Source organism: Bubalus kerabau, chromosome 9, assembly GCF_029407905.1.
Source record: "Bubalus kerabau isolate K-KA32 ecotype Philippines breed swamp buffalo chromosome 9, PCC_UOA_SB_1v2, whole genome shotgun sequence".
NCBI classification, from domain to species: Eukaryota; Metazoa; Chordata; class Mammalia; order Artiodactyla; family Bovidae; genus Bubalus; species Bubalus kerabau.
The window spans coordinates 102,941,978-102,962,700 of NC_073632.1; the positions used below are offsets into that span (position 1 = coordinate 102,941,978).

Below are 20,723 nucleotides of genomic sequence, written 5' to 3' on the forward strand. Positions count from 1 at the left end.
AACTCGCTCAGTCATGTCTGACTTTTTCTGACCCCACGGACTGTACAGTCCATGGAATTCTCCAGGCCAGAATACTGGAGTGGGTAGCCTTTACCTTCTCCAGGGGAATCTTCCCAACCCAGGGATTGAATCCAGGTCTCCCGCATAGCAGGTGGATTCTTGACCAGCTGAGCCACCAAGGAACTCCAAGTTTAGACTAAAGCAGTTGGCTAGTCTTCACCTGACTTAATTACAGGAGAGCTGCAAATTTGGGTTAAATATGTGAAGTCCAATATTTGATTTTCAATTAATTCCTTAGCAACTTGGTTCTTACAGGTCTGGTTGTTCTTACAGTTAGCTGAACCTCTTTTATTAATGTTGTATTCATTTTTTAAAAATTTTATAGTTTTTTCTTCAAGTTTTATTGCACAACAATTGACATACAGGTCCGTATAAGCAATGATTTGACTCACATGAAATGAGTACCGTAACGTTTAGTGAACATCTATCATCTCGTGGATACAAAATTAAAGACACAGAAAAAAAATTTTTCCTTGTAAGGAAAACTCTGAGGATTCATTCTCATAATAACTTTCATATATAACATACAGCAGTGTTAGTTACATTTATATTCATTAATGTACGTTACACCCTGAGTACTTATTTGTCTTATAACTGGAAGTTTGTACATTTCGACCAGCTTCATCCAATTCTCCCTGCCAATGGTAAGCACAAATCTGATCTCTTCTCTGAGTCTGTTTGTTCTTGATGTATAATTGACTTACAGCATTGTGCTAGTTACTGGTATTGATGTTGTTGTTTAGTTGCTAAGTCCTGTCTGACTCTGCAACTCCAGGGACTGTAGCCTGCCAGGCTCCTCTGTCCACGGAGTTCTCTAGGCAAGAATACCAGAGTGGGCTGTCACTCCCTTCTCCAGGGGATCTTCCCAACCTAGGGATCAAACCTGTGTCTCCCGCATTGACAGGCCGATTCTTCACCACTGGGCCACCAGGACTGTTGATACCACAATATAACAATCACCGGGGCAGGAACTATGGGTTTTTTATATCCTTTATTTTTCTACTTTTCTCTGTTCTGTATCTAATCCTCCTGATCACTTTTAAAACTGGGTGGTTGGGGAGAAGCTTTTCCTTCACAAAGTTATTTCATTTTAGTTTGATATAGTTAGTATGGCTGGGAGACAACTAAGAAAAGTTTCCTTTACTGTGAAACATTTTAGTTCTAATTTCTGCCAGTCACATGAAGTAATTTCATACTTCTATACATTTCAAAATGATCAGCACGCTAAATCTAGTTATCATCTCTCACCATGCAAGAATACTGCATAATTACTGACCACACTCCCCACACTGAACACTTTATATCTGTAACTCATTTATTTATAACCAAAAGATTGTACCTCTCAATCTCCCTCGCCTATTTCTCTCCTTCCCCAAACCCCACCCCTCTGGCAACCACCTGTAGGTGTTCTGTATAAATGATTTGGTTTCTGTTTTGTTTACTCATGTTCGATTTTTAGATTCCACATATACATGAAATCACACAGTATTTTGTCTTTCTCTGTCTGACTTATTTCAATCAGCATTATACCCTCTGGGTCTATCGTGTTGTTACAAATGGCAAGGTTTCATTCCTTTTTATGGCTGAGCAATATTCCGTTGTGTATATATACACATATATCTTCTTTATCCATTCATCTATTGATGGGCACTTAGGCTGCTTTCATATCTTGGCTATCGTAAATAATGCTGCACTGAATAGAGGGATGGATAATCTTTTAGAATTTTCTTTGAATAAATACCCAGGGATGGAATTGCTGGTTCTAATATAGTTCTATTTTTAATTTTTTAAGGAATCTGAATACTGTTTTCCATAGTGTTTGTACCAATTTACATTCCTAAATACTCATTTTTTAAATTCAATAACTAACTTCCATTGTTCACAAAGATGGGATTACTTTACCATGACCATGAACTTACCATGATTTTCTGTTTTATCTAAAGAAACTGTGTGCACATATATATATGACTTCATTTTTTCTCTTTCTATCACTTGAGTATCTAATGTCAAAGACTTCTTCAAGGCCAGAACTTCATATGTAATAAATAAAGAGCCTCTTAAAAAGAAACAAAAAATTCATCATAAACATATAATCTAAATATAACACAGGAGCCACTCTTTTTTAATAAGCTTTCTGTAGAACTTTTTCTTTCTTTTTTATTGGGAAACATAGTATGAATACGGTAATGTGTATATAACATACATTATACATATATATATGCAAATGTATATACACATTTCAGCTTAACAAATAAGAAATATCTGCATTACATTCCCAGGCAAAAAACATTAACAGTACCCAGAAGCCCACAGTTCATCCCTCCCTGATCCTGACCCTGTCTCTCATCTTTATAGCCAATTATTATTCTTTGATTATAATAATATCCTTGCTATTCTTTATAGTTCACCACCTAAACATGAACCTTTAAACAACAAGGCCTAATTTTGTCTGTGAATGTCAAAGGAATGGAATCTCACTGTATGTACTCTTTAGTTCAGCCTTCTTCCTGTGAGATTCACCCATGTTGCTACATGTATCTCGAGCTCAAGCATTTGTATTTTCACGTGGCATGTGATTCATCCACTGTGTGGCTATATAACGACTTACTTATCCATCCTACCACAGATGGGCATTTAGGGAATTTCTGTTTTGAGTCAATTACAAACAGTGTGTTATATACACATCATATACTTCTGCACTGGAGGCATGTGTATATGTTCCTCTAAGATACATACTCGTGTTCTATAGATACATATGTTCCTCCAAGATACATACTTAGAAGTAAAATTATAGACTTTCTGAAAGTATTTATATATTGTTCAACTTTACTAGATAATGCCAAAGTGTTTTTTAAAAAGATTAGTCAATCTGTACTCCTTAACACCAGCATATGAAAATTTCTTCTCTCCTAAGCGTTAAACCTAAAATCAAATATTTGAAGTGAAACACAAGGACTGCTCTGACGACCCAGTGGTTAGGACTCTGCCCTTTCACTGCCAAGGGCCCAGGTTCAGTCCTTGGTTGGGAAACTAAGATGCTGCAAGCTGCACGGTAGAGGTGGGAGGGGAGCAAACTAGAATTTGTTTTTAAGTGAAATACAATGTTGTATATCCTAAAGTGCAGGATTTTTTCCCCCTAGTCAGACTGATTTACACACTCCTTATATCCAGACACAAAGGCTGCACTCTGTGAACTCAGAGCTTAGAAACGACAGTTATATGAAGCCTTTTCCCGACCTTCCCACCCTACAGCAAAAGCAAGGAAGACAGAAAGGCCAGACACTGCCAGCACCAGAAGAATGGAGAGAAAGCTCTCGAGAGTCATCACCTCTCTCTGGGGGGATCAACCAGGGCAGCCAAAACAAACAAATCTATTCAGTATTTTTATCACATGTTTCATGAAAGACAAAATTCTTTACTAGAAATTGTGATTTTTCACAATATTCCTGAATTTTACTGTGATATAAACAAAGAAACTGCATCATAGAAAAGAATATAACATTTATCTTTTGCCTGGAATGAGTCCAAGGAAAAAAATCCTCTAAATATGTTCTGTCTTATCTTACAATGTCATGGAGAAATGTATGTATTTGGATAAAATAGCAAATATATCTACTTTATCATTTTAGCATCTAAGACTTGATTTCATATTTACATTAATGAAAAAGAATATTATTAACAGAAACACTAGAGCAGCATTGGACATACACTTAATATATATCCATCCCTCCTCTCCAAAAAGAAGAAAAGAGAATGAAAAATAACAACCTTTGGAAGAAAATCACTCCATTCATTAAACATGTGCCTCTTAAACAGCATGAAATGGGAGTGTCAATCTAGTGGTTTTCTCAGTCAACCTCAATTCCTTTCATAACAGCTTTATGGTGACTCAAAGCACTTTCAAAAATAATTTTGACTATAGTTGATTTCAGCTTTCTTGAACCTCTTCATAACCTAACACAAGATGTGATCTTAGGTATGTGAAAGCTAATCAGTGAGTGCCTGCTCTGTACTTGCCAAGTGCTTTCCTCAGAGCAACAGTGCCAGGGCAGAACTCCCAGATCTACACTTAGATCCAAGAGAAAACACTCCTCAGGGCTTAAAGTAACTGGATCAAGACAACACTGAAGTGACAGAACCAGTGATTAACCAGTGATGAATACACATGTTCGCAGATTCCAAAATCTATACCCTTTCAGTACCCCTATGCTACCTGTAAATTTCTTCCACTGAGCTCTCAAACAGTAGTATAATGAAGTCAATTAACATTTCACAGTTGACACTTACCCTAAAATAAGTGATCCAGTAAACTTTATTATATTTCCTTCAAAAAGAAAGGGAAAAAAAGAAAATGTCAATGTATAATTTGTTGGATGTATAGAAGCTTTGTTCCGGGTTTTGTTCAGAGCTTCAAATAATGCTGCCAAGAAAACATTTCTCCTCCCTACTGAGGGTTAAGGAACTCTCCACTGACTTCCCCATACATCAGCCCAGGGAGTTGGACATTCCTCCCAAAATCTAGGAAACAGTTCCAGAACAGGAAAGAGGACAATTCCAGGAAGTCTTCTTTATTCCAAGATGGCTTCCTGGACTTCCCGAGGAGCAGCTGGTTTGTTTCCTCCTATACTGCTGCCCCTGTTCCTTCATATTAGGATGTTTCTTTTTCACTAAGCCCTGGAGACAGAACGCAGACTCACAGCCTTTTCTGCTGCCCTACAGTATATTCACTACTCTTGAGTTTGTTCCGCTAGAAATGATGAGAGAAGAAAAGCTCCCTTCTCGGTTCCACTCCTTTTTGTATTTTTAAAATACAAAATCACAGAATTTTCCAGATGAAAAGGATCTATCCTAAAAACTGATCTCTCTTAAAGACCAAAAGGAAGTTCCAAGAGGACAGACTTTGTCTTATTCAATACTGTACCCTCGGGGCCTAGTAATAGTACCCAGCACAAAGCAGAATGAATGAAAGATGGCCTAGGCTAATATTCTCATTTTACAAATAAAGGTTAGTAATAAACATAAACATTTACAAATAAAGACAGGAGATTGGTGCTAGACCTTAAGTTCTTAGAGGGCAAGCAAAACATCTTCCTGGCTCTCCACTGAATTCCCAGAACCTAATACATGGGCCTGGCACCAATGTTATAGGAGCTTAATAAATAGCCGCTGAAGAATGGAGTGAGACTTGAATTTACAAGGATGAGTACGAACCTGACAGGAACAAAGGGAGGGGGAGAGTCCCAAGAAAAAGGACTATGCGTGGCTCTGGGCCTACAAACTGGGGGTGAACCATTAGTGCAGAAAAGTTGTAAATAAATCTGAGATTTATCACGGATTAAATAAGTTTTTGTGGACCACCCTGGAAACTTAACCAGAATTCTATCACTGTTTCTACAAGAAAATACTGTCGTTTAAACTGTACTCACTGATATCTCTCCAGTATGTGCTGCTTTTTGGCGGAGGAGTCGAGGTTCCCATTCTTCTACAGCAGATGACACAATAAGCAGCCAGGGACATTCTGTGCATTTAGAACAATTGTAACAGATTTAATTTAGCATGTAATTAAAAATATTTCTTTTAACTATAAGAACACATCATTACAGAATAGTTCCACTGCTCTAAAAATTGACTGTGCATTATATATTCACCCCTTTCCTCTACCTTCCTCTAAACCCTGGCAAACACGGGCCTTTTTACTATCTCTATAGTTTTGTCACTTATAAAATGTTATTATAATTGGAATCATACAATGAAAAAAAAAAAAGGACATGTCACAATCACAGTAGATTGACCACAGAGTTAAAGGGAAAAAAAAAACTTTTCTATTAAAACAAAATTTCTCCCTTAAAAATTTAAAGCAGACTTATTAGAATAGTATTTTGCTGGTACCTTGATGATTATTATTCAAACCGTATCCAATTGTGAACAATGATTAGTAGGAAATAGGAAAAGAAGTTATTGAGAATATCAATATAGGTGTCAAAAAACTTTAAATGCCTTTGATATATATGCATATAGATAGATACTTATATTTATCTTTGGTAACTGTGAAGTCCCTACAGAAGTGAAAAGCACTCTGAATGGAAGATATACTTAGGACCCATGGAAGTGTTTAGCCTTTCTTCAAATCCTTTAAGATGGTACCCAATATTGTTTAAAATCTTTGAAATTTAATTGTTACTTATTGGCATCCTGACAAAGAAGATGCTGCTCAACTATCTAATCACTCACCTTTCATGCAACGATTTAACCAACTAAGTGAAGGTGATCTAAATATGATGCGATGGTTTTTAGAACACCTCAGTATTCTAGAATCAGGCTGTCTCCAGATGAAACATTTCTTCTTTTTTCTTTTGGAATAAGAGAAAAGAAAGAAGATGCCTTGAGGAACTCGTGAGAAATGGTCTTTGGTTTATTTTAATACAGTAAAAACATCTGGCAGCCTTACAGAGATTAGGGGGAAAATAATCTAACTAATGCTTGGTGTAAGAAAATCTGTTAGGAATAACACAAAATAAAAAGCTTAAAAAATTTTCTTGTGGTTCTAGTACATCAACTGATGACTAAGCAAACTGTTTAAGCAACAGGTAAACTTGTAAAGGTCACTGTTTTAAAGGTCACTGTTTCTTATTTTCTCACTTGTTTAAAGAGTTGCTGTCACTTCACAAAAACCTTCACAGTATTACCTTAAACACACACACACACACACCTGAGCAGGTTCCCCTCCACCGCGTCCTGAATATGTCTGAGTGCAGCAGAAATCTACTCCATCTTCCTTCCCTCTAGATTTCCTCAAATGCCAACACTGGCCCTTTCAGCTTTTTCTAGAATAAGCTGCTCCATATCTAATTCTCTAACGTTCAACTCTCTCAGCATCTCGACTACTTCCAGTTCACTGCTTTCCAGCCTCAACAAACCTTCCATCCTTGCCCTCCCTGGAGTGAGCAGCCATCTCATGGTTCTACTTCCTTCCAGACTCGCCTCAACTCCGGGGTACATCACTTCACCTTCCTCTACCTGCTCCCTCAACACACCAGTGAGTGAGTGAGTGAGTGAAAGTCACTCAGTCGTGTCCAACTCTTTGCGACCCCATGGAGTATAGTCCATGGAATTCTCCAGGCCAGAATACTGGAGTGGGTAGCCTTTCCCTTCTCCAGGGGATCTTCCCAACCCAGGGATCGAACCCAGGTCTCCTGCATTGCAGGTGGATTCTTTACCAGTTCAGCCACAAGGGAAGCCCAGCAGAGCCCTCCTCTTTCTAGTAATACTATCCTGCAGCCCCAACTTGAAACGTGTTTTCTCTGTTCTGACACTTGGGACAGCCAAGACGGGGGACGGGGACACAGACAAACTGGGAGTGGGCTCCCAGAATGATCTCTGCTGTCCCTAATCGTTTCTCTCTTACCCTCACAACAACTGCTCTCAATAGCCATGAACTCTGCCAAGCGGCCTACGTTCCCTTCATCCCTTTCAAATGATTTGTCTCTCACTTCGCTCAGAAAATGAAGCCTATGAACTCCTTCAACTTCTGCCCCCAATACCTACAAGCAGGGATTGATTGAGGTATTGAGGGAAACAAATTGTATTCAAATAGTGGGGTAGGGGAAGGGTAGGAAGTTCCTTTAAAAAAAAAAAAAAACTACACACAAAACCACAAATATCAAATTAGGTACTAAAATGAAAGTAATTTAGAATGAGAAAAGATACCACAATAAATTCCTGGTCTTGGAAATGTTGATACCTTTCTTCTGGAGTTTCATTAGGTAATCTGTCGAAAGTGCTTACAAAGAAATGCTTCGGGATTATACTCTGATCTCCCTCCCTCCCTAAGATATGACAGCTTCTACCACTTCTGAGTGCTCAAAGGTGCCCATGTGGTAAGGCACCCCCAAGCCTAAGTTTCTTAATATCACAGGAAATCTACCCTGGCTGGTTTTCACATCTTTATCTGCATCACCTTCTCCAGATTCCAAATGGACTTTTATCAGCACTATTCTTTCCTATTTCTGAGGAAAAGGTCTCATCCTTTCTCACAGGGAAATGTACCATCTATGTTCTCATCTCTTTCACTTCCACAGGGACCTTGATCCATTCATTAACTTTCTCTTCTTTATCTTCACACACTCTCTTTCAGCTCTTACTACTCCTCCCCTCGAAATACTAGATGTCCAGTGTTCTCCCATCAAAACACAAAAATGAACAAATAACTGGGGGGGGCGGGGAGTAAATCCCTGGTCTATCCACTTCTCTCATCTCCTCAGGTGGTGGCAGTCTCTTCATCCCCACGACTGCTCTGAACGTCCACATGCTCTGCCAAGCCCCGACCCGACCTCCAATCCGCCACCACTTCTCTTTCCAATTGCATGTCTGTCACCTGCATTTCTTAAGACTCTTTCCCCAGAGTGTCTTCCTGAAACACTAGACTAGCCCTCCCCAGGGTCACCAGTGAGTGACATCTTTGCTGCGAAAGCCACTTTTCAGTCACCATCTTCCGGTCTTCGTCTGAAGCATTTGACTGCTCCCTCTTTCTCTCCTCTAGCTACTGTGACACCGGGTCTTCTAGGCTGAATTCTCACATTTCTGGCCACTCCATCCCATTACTCACTTGGCAAAAACTTACTGAGCACCCACCGCCTGCAGGGGATGGAAACCTGAGATGTGCCCTCAATGGGCTTACAGCTGGCTCTGCTGCCTCTGTGCGTGCGCGCATGCTACATCGCTTCAGTCGTGTCCGACTCTCTGTGACCCCATGGACTGCAGCCCACCAGGCCCCTCTGTTCTTGGGATTCTCCAGGCAAGAATACTGGACTGGGTTGCCATGCCTCCTCAGGAGATCTTCCAGACCCAGGGAACAAACTTGAGGCTCCTACATCTCCAGCACTGGCAGGCGGGTTCTTTACCACCAGCGCCACCACCCGGTCCTTAAACATTAGTGTTGCAGTGGGTTCCACCTGCGGTCCTCTTTTTTCCTCATGCTATCTTCTCGTGCTAAGTAATTTCAGTGTTTTCATAATAAAGTTTTACCTGTAAGCTTATGATTCCCAAATTCTATAACTATTTCTATTCAAGTCTCTCTGCTAAGCTTCACACACATATTCAGCTGCCTAATGCACATTTCCACTCTGAAGCACCACACACACCCAGGATGTCTAAAGTCAAATTATCATACTCCTGAAACCAAATATCCCAAGACCATTTATTACCAAAACATAGTTTTTACACTGATTAGAAATGACTGCTCGCTACACCAAGGTCTAATCTACCTGGGGTCCATTTCTGGAGTTTTGTGCCACTGGTATATCTGTCTAACTCTGCATCAGTGATACAATGCCTTTCTTAATTGCCATACCTTTAAAACAAGCCGATAGCTTCTAGGTAAGCACCCCGCCCCTATTCTTTTCACAATTATCTTGTTTATTGGGATTTTTATGGAACTGAATTGAATTTACAGACTTAATTTGGGAGAATTGATGCTTTTGAACTGTGGTGTTGGAGAAGACTCTTGAAAGTCCCTTGGACTGCAAGGAGATCCAACCAGTCCATCCTAAAGGAAATCAGTCCTGAATACTCATTGGAAGGACTGATGTTGAAGCTGAAACTCCAATACTTTGGCCACCTGATGCGAAGAACTGACTCATTTGAAAAGACCCTGATACTGGGAAAGATCAAAGGCGGGAGAAAGGGACAACAGAGGATGAGATGGTTTGATGGCATCACCAGCTCAATGGCATGAGTTTGAGTAAACTCCAGGAGTTGGTGATGGACAGGGAGGCCTGGTGTCCTGCAGTCCATGGGGTCGCAAAGAGTCAGACACAACTGAGCGACTGAACTGAACTGAACTGAACTGATATCATATGGAGTCTCTCCGTTCATGAAAAGTATATCTTCAGTTCTTCTTTTAGATCTTTTGTAATTTTCTCCACAAAGGTCATGCATGGTTTTTCGTTGTTTCCTCATTTCATGGAAAATTTCAAATGTATACAAATGTGGAGAGAATAATAAAATGAATCTCTTGTCACTCAGCTTCAAAACTTATCAACACAAGGTCAACCTTGTTTCATCTACACCTGCTCTATCCAAAAGAACTTCTGCACGAAAGAGATTTCCTACTACTAATGTGAAAATATGCTAATATGATTGAGGAACTGTCATTTCAAATTTTAAATTTTAATTAATTTTAATTACCCACATATGGCTAGTGGCTATAGTATTGAACAGTGCAATCTGAAACCCACATTCACTCCACCACCATAACACTCAATTATTTTGAAGCAATTCCATGATGTCATGTCTTATTTAACCCTTAAATACTATAGTATGTTGCTGCTGCTACTGCTGCTAAGTCGCTTCAGTCGTGTCCGACTCTGTGCGACCCCATAGATGGCAGCCCACCAGGCTCCGCCATCCCTGGGATTCTCCAGGCAAGAACACTGGAGTGGGTTGCCATTTCCTTCTCCAATGCATTAAAGTGAAAAGTGAAAGTGAAGTTGCTCAGTCGTGCCCGGACCCTCAGCAACCCCATGGACTGCAGCCTGCCAGGCTCCTCCGTCCATGGGATTTTCCAGGCAAGAGTACTGGAGTGGGGTGCCATTGCCTGCTGAGAAAATTAACCATCATTATTACCCTCTCCAAAAACATTCCTTAGTATCATCAAATGTCCAATGAATGTTTCAATTATTTCATAAACTTTGGTTTTGCACTACTGGACTATTAGAATTAGGATCTAACCAAGGTCCATATTAGGTTGCTAATGTGCCTCTTTTTTAGAGTCACTTTATTTCTATAACTACTAATTTAGATTTTTTTTTCTTGAATTAGTCTTGATAATATTTATTTTTCAAGAAAGTGGGAATTTAGGTTTTCAAAATCATGAACATAAAGCTATTCCTGCTTATTCCTATGATCTTTTTATCCCTAAAATTGCCTTTTTTCTTCCTAGCATTATTTGTTTCTTTTTTACTTTTCAGCTGTCTTCTAAAAGTTTACTAATAGAAAATTTTATTAATTTTCTTCATCTATTGGTTTTGCTGAGCATCTCTGTTTTACTTTGTTTTCTATTTCTGCTCTTCACTATCTTCTTTCTTTCTTTGGATTTACCCTGTCCTTTTCTTAACTTCTTCAATAAAACTTAATATATTATGAGCATTTCTTGCTGTTTCATAGTGCATTTAAGACCATAAATTCCCCTCTAGTTTTGCTTTACTTCAGTTTTGCTTTACACAAGTCCTGATATTTCCACTGTGTGTGCTTAGTCGCTTCAGTCACGTCCGACTCTGCAACCCCATGGACCATGGCCTGCCGGACTCCTCTGTCCATGGGATTCTCTAGGCAACAACACCGGAGTGGGTTGGCATTTCCTTCTCCAGATCTGACCTGAGACAAGACCTCCTCTAAGCTGTGGATTGTTTAGTTCTGTTTCCAGTCTTTAAACATGAAATTTCTAAAGATTATCTTTTCATTGTGCTAGATGGCATAGATTCTTTGGAATTGTGAAGACATGCTTTGCCACCTAATTGCAACCAATATTTATAAATGTATCATATAAACTTATTCTTTGTTATGGGCAAAATTTGTAATATCCATTATAGCAAGCTCATGAATTTTGTTGTTAAAAAGTATCTATGGCTTTACTAAATTTTATCTGCATGACCTTCTAGTACCTCAGAGAGGTTTTTAAAAATTCTCATCCTGGTTTCTTATCCTTATGGTATCCTTGGACTTGTCCATTATTTCTTTAAATTATTTATTCATCCAATAAATACTTGAGCACCTATAAACCAGGAACTGTTTTAAGTACTGGAGATACAGTAATGAATATGAAAACTATGTACCTGCCCTCATGGGTCTTACCTTCTACTATTGAACCCCCTCACTGTGCCAAACGAATATGGTCATATTTTGGTCATGATGTGAAAAGACATGTCATTAGGTGTATAAAAACTTAAGACTGTTGGAACCTTAGTACCCTGTTCATCATCATATCTGATCCTTCTTTATCCCTATTAATATTTATTGCCTTAAGTTCTATTTCATGTTAATATTTACTTTCCATTTTTCTTTCAACATGTGCATCATTTTCCCCAATCATGCTTATAATCTTTTGATATCATATATATTTAATTCCAAAATCTTTTAACAGATAAGCTTAATCCATTTACATGTACTGTATGTGGGATAAATCAAGTTTTTTTTATTACCCTTTAACTGGTTTAAAGTTATATCATTTATTTCTATTCATTTAAAAAATACATTTTTAACATGCTACATGAAGTATAAACTTGAGCAATACAAAAATTCTCCCAAATGAGAATGCTTTAAATCCAATCCAATCTCTATCTTTTTAGGTATTTTTGCCTACTATTTTAATTCCACATTATTTTTAAATACTCCAATGGGAGTCTGTTAGACACTTCACTGATAGGAACAGTTTCATGGACTATGGAAGTTATAAAGCAGACATGCAGGTAGTGACCTCATAAGAAGTCTTACAGGCAGAAAGTCTAGTACCAGGTACTTCCTCCAAAAAGGCAGAAGTTATCACTCTCACCAAAGCAGGATGAAGTATATCATACAGATGTCCCCCATCCAAAAAACCTGGAAAGAAGTACTCCCAGAAAACCAATCCCACCCAGTGGGTGGAGCCTCATCAGGTTTTGCTAGTAACTAATTCTTTTGCTAAACCTGAAGTTGTTAGGCCTTGGATTCATCCAAGTGAAGGAGGATCCCTCCTGGCCATCAACACAATAAAGGGGAAAGCTGCTGCTGAAAGCCCTTAACAGACTTTTAACTCTTCAGAAGAAACAGGAAGAACAAACAAGATGGCTCCTAACGTTAAGATAAGGGCTGCAATTGTTTGGTTGCTTGAGCAAAGTTCTCTTATCTGATCCTGGAAACTAGTTCTGACTCTCAAGATCAAGTTACTTTACCCTTTCGCTATAATTACACTACTCTGGAACTGAAGTACCCATTTCTGTCACTCTCTAATTTAGATTCAGCCTTTCAGTTCAGTTCAGTTCAGTCACTCAGTCGTATCCGACTCTTTGCGACCCCATGAATTGCAGCACGCCAGGCCTCCCTGTCCATCACCAACTCCCGGAGTTCACCCAGACTCACGTCCATCGAGTCAGTGATGCCATCCAGCCATCTCATCCTCTGTCATCCCCTTCTCCTCCTGACCCCAATCCCTCCCAGCATCAGAGTCTTTTCCAATGAGTCAACTCTTCACATGAGGTGGCCAAAGTACTGGAGTTTCAGCTTTAGCATCATTCCTTTCAAAGAAATCCCAGGGCTGATCTCCTTCAGAATGGACTGGTTGGATCTGCTTGCAGTCCAAGGGACTCTCAAGAGTCTTCTCCAACACCACAGTTCAAAAGCATCAATTCTTTGGCGCTCAGCTTTCTTCACAGTTCAACTCTCACATCCATACATGACCACAGGAAAAACCATAGCCTTGACTAGATGGACCTTTGTTGGCAAAGCAATATCTCTGCTTTTGAATATGCTCTCTAGGTTGGTCATAACTTTCCTTCCAAGGAGTAAGCGTCTTTTAATTTCATGGCTGCAGTCACCATCTGCAGTGATTTTGGAGCCCAAAGAAATAAGGTCTGACACTGTTTCCACTGTTTCCCCATCTATTTCCCATTTTCATAACGTATGGTACTATATAGGGCCCAGACTAAGGCAGAATTTTTTGGAGTGATTGTCCCACAATCGGCTAGGGGGAGCTCGTCGCGGGTGTGTGTCAACAGGACTGGATGGTGGCATTCTCTGCAGGGCCCGGGTTATAATGTGAAGTGCTGTCTGCCACTTGTGTTTCCTGTCGTGCTTTGCCCTCACACATACCAGCCTTTTTTTTGCAGGTGGGCCCCATCCTCAAGGTTACCTCCTGCCTCTGCTAGCCCCTGACCAGAATCAGTTTGAAACTGAAAGTGAAGTCGCTCAGTCATGTCCAGCTCATTGCCACCCCATGGAATGTAACCTACCAGGCTCCTCCGTCTATGGGATTTTCTAGGCAAGAATACTGGAGTGGGTTGCCATTTCCTTCTCCAGGAGATCTTCCCAACACAGGGATTGAACCCAGGTCTCCCACAGTGTAGGCAGACACTTTACCATCTGAGCCACCAGGGAAGTAAGATAGTTTAACCGTGCTCAAACCCACAAAAGATGTCGAATGCTACAGGAGGTCTAATGGACCACAGAAACCATCCTGAATTTGGGCGCCACCCTTACTCTTATTACTGTGATCTGGGGCACCTAATACTTTTGGGTGAATACTCTTCACCTGAACTGCACCCAACCAATCACTCCCCAACTGAACCAACACCTGTGGTGACTTGAGCAACACTGGCCGAAACCTAAGAGAAGAGAGAGATACTGAGGGACCTGGGGGCTGGCTAAAGGGGATGAGCCATGGAGGAATGGCCACCAAGGCCATTTCCTTGGTGACCGTACGGTCATGGAAAAGAAAAGGGACTATTAATGCAGATAGATGGATTAACAGGGCTACTATTTCAGGAAGAAGGGACAGGTGAAGAAAGCAGCCTGGGAGACAAATGATACTTTGAGTCAACACACAAATCAGACCTAGAAAATAATGGCAAAAATGCCAAGAACCACTTCTGTAAACGGGCTGATAGAAACATGCAGCAGAGCTTGCTAAGCATGCTGATTCAACCGGAAGCTAAACTGGCATCTAAGCAGTGGTCCACTATACTGGGGGGTAGAAAGTCAGAAGGCAAAGCTTTGGGAAAACCCATGCCCTCCTCGCCCCCTAGGACTATGGGATATTTTGAGCAGTAACTATAATTTCTGCCACTGTGCCGTGACGGCAGCTGTTCCCTGGATTAACAAAAAGGGGCTGTAGGCAAAGGGAAAAGGAACACTTGCCAGAGACAGCATATACAGCCCATGGGGAACCACCGGGCCCTCATGAATAAACTGTGCCCCAGATTCAGACATGCAGCTCCAGTTCTGTCTCTTCTTGTCATGCATACAGGCTTCTCAGGAGACAGGTCAGGTGGTCTGGTATTCCCATCCCTTTAAGAATTTTCCGCAATTTGTTGTGATCCACACAGTCAAAGGCTTTGGTGTAGTCAATGAAGCAGATTTCTTTTTTTTTTTATTTCTTTTTCCATGATCCAATGGATGTTAGCAATTTGATCTCTGGTTCCTCTGCCTTTTCTAAATCCAGCTTGTACATCTGGAAGTTCTCAGTTCACATACTGCTGAAGCCCAGCTTGAAGGATTTTGAGAATCAACTTGCTAGCATGTGAAATGAGTACAACTGTATGGTAGTCTGAATATTCTTTGGCATTGCCCTTCTTTGGGACTGGAATGAAAACTGACCTTTACCAGTCTTGTGGCCACTGCTGAGTTTTCCAAATTTGCTGGCATATTCACTGCAGCACTTTAAAAGCATCATCTTTCAGGATTTTAAATAGCTCAGCTGGAATTTCATCACCTCCATAAGCTTTGTTTGTAGTAATGCTTCCTAAGGCCTACTTGAATTCATCAAAATTGGGAAAGGTATGTCAAGGCTATTTTAAAAAGGTTAAATAAACAGGTACATCACCCTGCTTATTTAACTTCTATGCAGAGTATATCATGCGAAATGCTGGGATGGGTGACTCACAAACTGGAATGAAGATTGCAGGGAGAAATATCAACAACCTCAGATATGCAAATGATATGACTTTAATGGAAGAAAGTGAAGAGGAACTAAAGAGCCTCTTTGATGAAGGTGAAAGAGGAGAGTGAAAAAGTTGCCTTAACACTCAACATCCAAAAAACTAAGATCATGGCACCCAGTCCCATCACTTCATGGCAAACAGAAGGGGAAAAAGTGGAAACAGTGACAGATTTTCTTGGGCTCCAAAATCACTGCAGACAGTGACTGCAACCATGAAATTAAAAGATGTTTGCTCCTTAGAAGGAAAGCTATGACAAACCTAGAAAGCATATTGAAAAGCAGAGACATCACTTTGCAGACAAACATCCATCTAGTCAAAGCTATGGTTTTTCCAGTACTCATGTATGGATGTGAGAGTCGGACTATAAAGAAGGCTGAACGCTGAAGAATTGATGCTTTTGAACTGTGGTGCTGGAGAAGATTCCTGAGAGTCCCTTGGTCTGCAAGGAGATCAAACTAGTCAATCCTAAAGGAAATCAACCCTGAACATTCCTTGGAAGGACTGATACTGAAGCTAAAGCTCCAATGCTTTGGGCACCTGATGCGAAGAGCCAACTCACTGGAAAAGACCCTGATGCTGGGAAAGATTGAGGGCAGGAGGAGAAGTGGGTGACAGAAGATGAGATGGTTGGATGGCATCACTGACTCAATGGACACGAGTCTGAGAACATTCCAGGAGACAGTGAAGGACAAGGAAGCTTTGTGTCCTGCAGTTCATGGGGTCACAAAGAGTTGGACTCGACTGAGTGACTGAACAACAACAACAGATATGGACACCAGTTTCCATGTTGAGCTGCACTTTGGATTGCAACATTTGGTTCCACCTAAGGTGGGCAGTGGGACTCAGAGATCACTTAAAGTAATGACCTTCATATAAGATAACATACAGTATATGGGAAACGGAAGATTCTGCTGAGAAAGAAATCCATAATGAGACAGTCGTTCTATCATTGATGGGTATTGTAACAATAACACCTTCTGTATGAATGACACAGGAGTTTGGTGCAATTACAGTAGAGTGAGGAAATGGTAATTAAAAAAAATTAAATGTATAGTAACACTGATGTAGACAACTATATGAACAGGAACTCCCCCTTCCCTCACCCCTCCCCATTCCACTCTATTGTGGAAGCTGAGGACAGCTGGCCTGAGGACAAATTGAAGGAAAAACTGAACTCATCTAGCAGGTCTTGCCGAAGAGTGCTAAAGAATTCCACTGAGTACAGATAACGATAGACAAGGGAGGAGAGAGAATAGTGCAACTTTTCCCAGACAGACTATGCAAACACCGTTCAGGAGTCAGTGGGCTTTCCTGTCTTTTCCAGTCCACGGGAAATTCTGATTAAAGAGAAGACCACATTGTAGACCAGAAACCAAAGCTAATTTTAACCAACTTTTTTTTTATGTGAGTCACTTAATTTGTAAAAAGCAAATGTCTGTACCACTTCTGCACCTGCCCACATCTTAAAAGATGGCCCCTCTGAGTTTCCACGTTACAGAACACGGCGCTTCCTTGTCAGCGACTCAGATGCTCCGCAGTCAATTTCCTTTGGCATCCCACCCAAACTTTGTTTCCAATCCTTTAAACTTACAAACAAACAACAACAACAAAATACAACGCCATGGCAAGGCTTCCTCACAGTGTGTGCATACAGACGGAGAGATAAACACACACATATGTATGTATACATATATATGTAAAGTATATTCCAGTTTGTGACTTGCCTATTCATTTTTATAAAGGTACCTTCTGATGAACAGAAATTTTAATTTTCATAAAATCTCTTTAACCAAATTCTTTTTTCTTTTATGGTTGTTGCATTCTATGTCCTATCTAAGAAATTTTTCTTGCCGACCTGCAAGTCACAAATATTCTATGGGTTTGTCTAAAAGGCCTTTTGGTTTTCACTTTTACATTAAGGCCTATGATCCATCTCAAATTAATTTTTTGATTTGGGTGAGACAGGAGTTGAAGTTCATTTTTTTCCCCTCTATATGAATAGCCAATAGACCCAGCATCATTTGTTGAAAACATTTCCCTATCCTCATTGAATCGACTTTGTGCCTTGGTTGAAAATCAATTGATTAAATAAGTATGGGCCTATTTCTGTACTACATTGCATTCCATTGATCTATTTGTGTACCCTTATGTAAAAATCACACAGTACTGATTACTGCAGTTTTATAATAAATCTTGGGGCTTTGCAGGTGGTACTGGTGGTAAAGAACTTGCCTGCCAATGTAGGAGACATAAGAGACTCAGGTTTGATTACTAACTAGTTAGTAGTTAGTGATTCTGCTTCTGTAGACAAGCAGTAGTAATGATGGCATGATAACATGAATATCCCTGAATTGTACACTGTATGTGGTTAAAATGGTAAATTTTATGTTATATGTATTTAACGCAAAGAAACAAAAAAAGAAATCTTTCCCAGAAACAACATAGCCGCCTGTATTTTTTTCTAAGTATTTTTCAGGTGTGTCTTTCACACTTAGGTCTTCAGTCCATTTGGAAATTGCTGTTGTAAATGATGTGAAGTAGGAATCCAATTTGGTCTTCAATCTATATGGATACCACATAGCTCAGCATCATTTACTGAATACACTGTGCTTCTGTACTACTACTTGGTGGTATACTTCCGTATGTATATGAGCATGTTTCTAAGCTCTCTCTTCTGTTTCACGGGTTTACTTTCCTGTCCCTAAATCAAGACCAGTAATTAAGCCAGGAGTCTTGATTATTATGGCTTTATATTGTTTTGATACCTAGAAGGCAGAGAGTTTTTCTTCAAAATTGAGTTAGGAATTCCGGGTGCTCTGTCTTTTCATAGACATATTAGGTTCAACATGTGAAGCTCCATGAAAAACCATATTCCAATTTTAATTGGAATTTCAACAAATCTGTAGATTTGGAGAAAATGGACATCTTTATAATACTGAGTCTTCCTACCCCAAGAATATGGTGAGTGAGTGATAGTCACTCAGTTGTGTCTGACTCTGCAACCCCATGGACTGTAGCCCGCCAGGCTCCTTTGTCCATGGAATTCTCCAGGCAAGAATATTGGAGTGGGTTGCCATTTCCTTCTCCAATGAATATGGCATACGGCTGCATTTACTTGGGTCTTCTTTTATGTGTTTCAATAGAGCATTATAATTTTCTCCTTAAAGGACAATGCACCTTTAGTTTGATCTATTTCCAGATACCTTCAGTTTTCAATACTGTTATGAATAGCATCTTTTTATTATTAAAATTCCCAGTTATTGCTGGTGTGTAGAAGTTACTCTTTTATTCAGAAATCTGCTTGAATTGAAGGTCATTTTTGATGACCTCCTAACAAATGAAGCCCTTCCAGTTCTTCTTTATCACATCCTATCAGTTAACCTTCTAGTTATCTGATTTTTAGTGTCCTTTTCCCTGCCTATATTTAAGTTGCCAGCTCACCATTGTAAGTTCAATGTCTAGAATAGGGTCTGACATATACTGCACAAAATGTTTGTTGAATAAAAAAATGGCGATTTTAAATCTAGATGATTTGGAAAAACATGGGAAGAAAAGCAGATTTTGAAGTGACGGTGAAGTGAGGTCTAATTCAGGTTGGGAGGAATTCTTTAGAGTTCTCACAGGTCATTAACATGCAGGCATCTGGCCACCACCTGGAGCACAAGAATAGAGGTTTGATGTGATAGAACTGATGAGACAGTGAAAGAGGAGAATGCATTCAAGAAGAAAAAAAAAAAGAGAGAGAATATATTTAGGAACAACTAGAGTTGGGGCAGATTAGAGAGAGGGAGGGAACGAGCATGAGCAGCAGCATGGAAACCAACAGGACGGGAAAGATTTGAAGCAAAGAAAGAGGGAAATAAATAAAAGAGCCAGGTTCCTAAATCACATGAACACACAATTGGAGAAGTACAATTTCACCTTAGGAACAGAAAGCAAGAAACCTCATTTCTCGACTGGTAAAAAAACAAATAGAGCTCCAATACATTGTTGCTCAGTAGCTAAGTGGAGTCCGACTCTTTGCGACCCTATGGATTGCAGCATGCCAGGCCCTTTCTGTCTTCCACTATGTCCCCGAGTTTGCTCAAGTCATATCCATTAGGTTGGGTGATGTTATCTAACCATCTCATCCTCTGTTCCCCTTCTCCTCCTGCCCCCAGTCTTTCCCAGCATCAGGATCTTTTCCAATGAGTGGACTCTTCCCATCAGGTGGCCAGAGTATTAGACTACAGATCCGGGAATCTGGGGAAGGAAGTAATTTTAGAACTCTCTGGGTCTTTCCTCCGGGCTCGGAGGACCCATTAGCATTCAATCTCTCGCGTCACAGCTATAGAAGCTGTGGTCTGAAAGGTTCCGATCTGAACTGCGGATACTTGTTTCCTCCTCATTTTCACCATCCTTCCTGTGGCTGACGGTACCGGCAGGGGCTCTCTGGGCCTGGGACTCGAATTAAGAGGAGGGTGGCGACCGGGAAAGCAGAGCTGGGTTGCCGAGGCGGGGAAACAGGCCCTCACCTCACGCCCAGCGCCGGGTCAGCGGGTCAGCCAGGGGCCGCGCGCCCTCCCTGGGGCGCCCCGGCCGCTCAGCGTCGCCGCCCGCCGCACGTTCCGCAGTGCCCGGCTTCGCCGAGGCCTGCATCCGCCCCCACCCACGAGCCCAGCCCTACCTTCCTTACCTGCCGGCGCGCGGAGGCGGCCACAGCCCCCTGGCAGTTCACTCAGTAGCAAGTCCGCGGGGAACCCGCCCCAGCCCACCGTTCCCAGTCCCCGCCCCTCCGCTCCCAGTCCCCGCCCTCCCACCAGCGGCGGGCGACACGTGACCCCGCCCTCACCTCGCCCCGCCCCGCAAGAAGCCCCGCCCACGTCCCTCCTCCCCGCCGGCGCGCCCCACCACGAGGACGTCGCGGTCGCTATGACGTAGCAGGCGCGTGAGCATTCTGTAGTCGGTGTCTAGGCGCTGCGGGATCCGTGGGTG

At 41.0% G+C, this 20,723-nt stretch overlaps 1 protein-coding gene across 5 annotated transcripts in view; it reads right to left on the minus strand.

Moving 5' to 3' along the window:
• Nucleotides 1-20,541, minus strand: part of SERAC1 (serine active site containing 1) — a 55,756-nt gene extending 35,215 nt beyond the window's left edge. For 3 of the 5 annotated variants that reach the window (XM_055536082.1, XM_055536079.1, XM_055536084.1), the window contains exons 1-5: nucleotides 20,425-20,541; nucleotides 6,292-6,410; nucleotides 5,487-5,578; nucleotides 4,348-4,384; nucleotides 1,980-2,116 (exon numbers count right to left, since the gene is read on the minus strand). In XM_055536082.1, the coding sequence (XP_055392057.1) occupies nucleotides 1,980-2,116; nucleotides 4,348-4,384; nucleotides 5,487-5,577 (265 nt within the window). In that variant the 5' untranslated portion in view covers nucleotide 5,578; nucleotides 6,292-6,410; nucleotides 20,425-20,541. Of the gene's footprint in view, nucleotides 1-1,979; nucleotides 2,117-4,347; nucleotides 4,385-5,486; nucleotides 5,581-6,291; nucleotides 6,411-20,424 lie in introns of those variants that run through there. The other 2 variants (XM_055536080.1, XM_055536083.1) reach the window with 2 other exon arrangements.
• Between the last annotated feature and the right edge of the window lie 182 nt (nucleotides 20,542-20,723).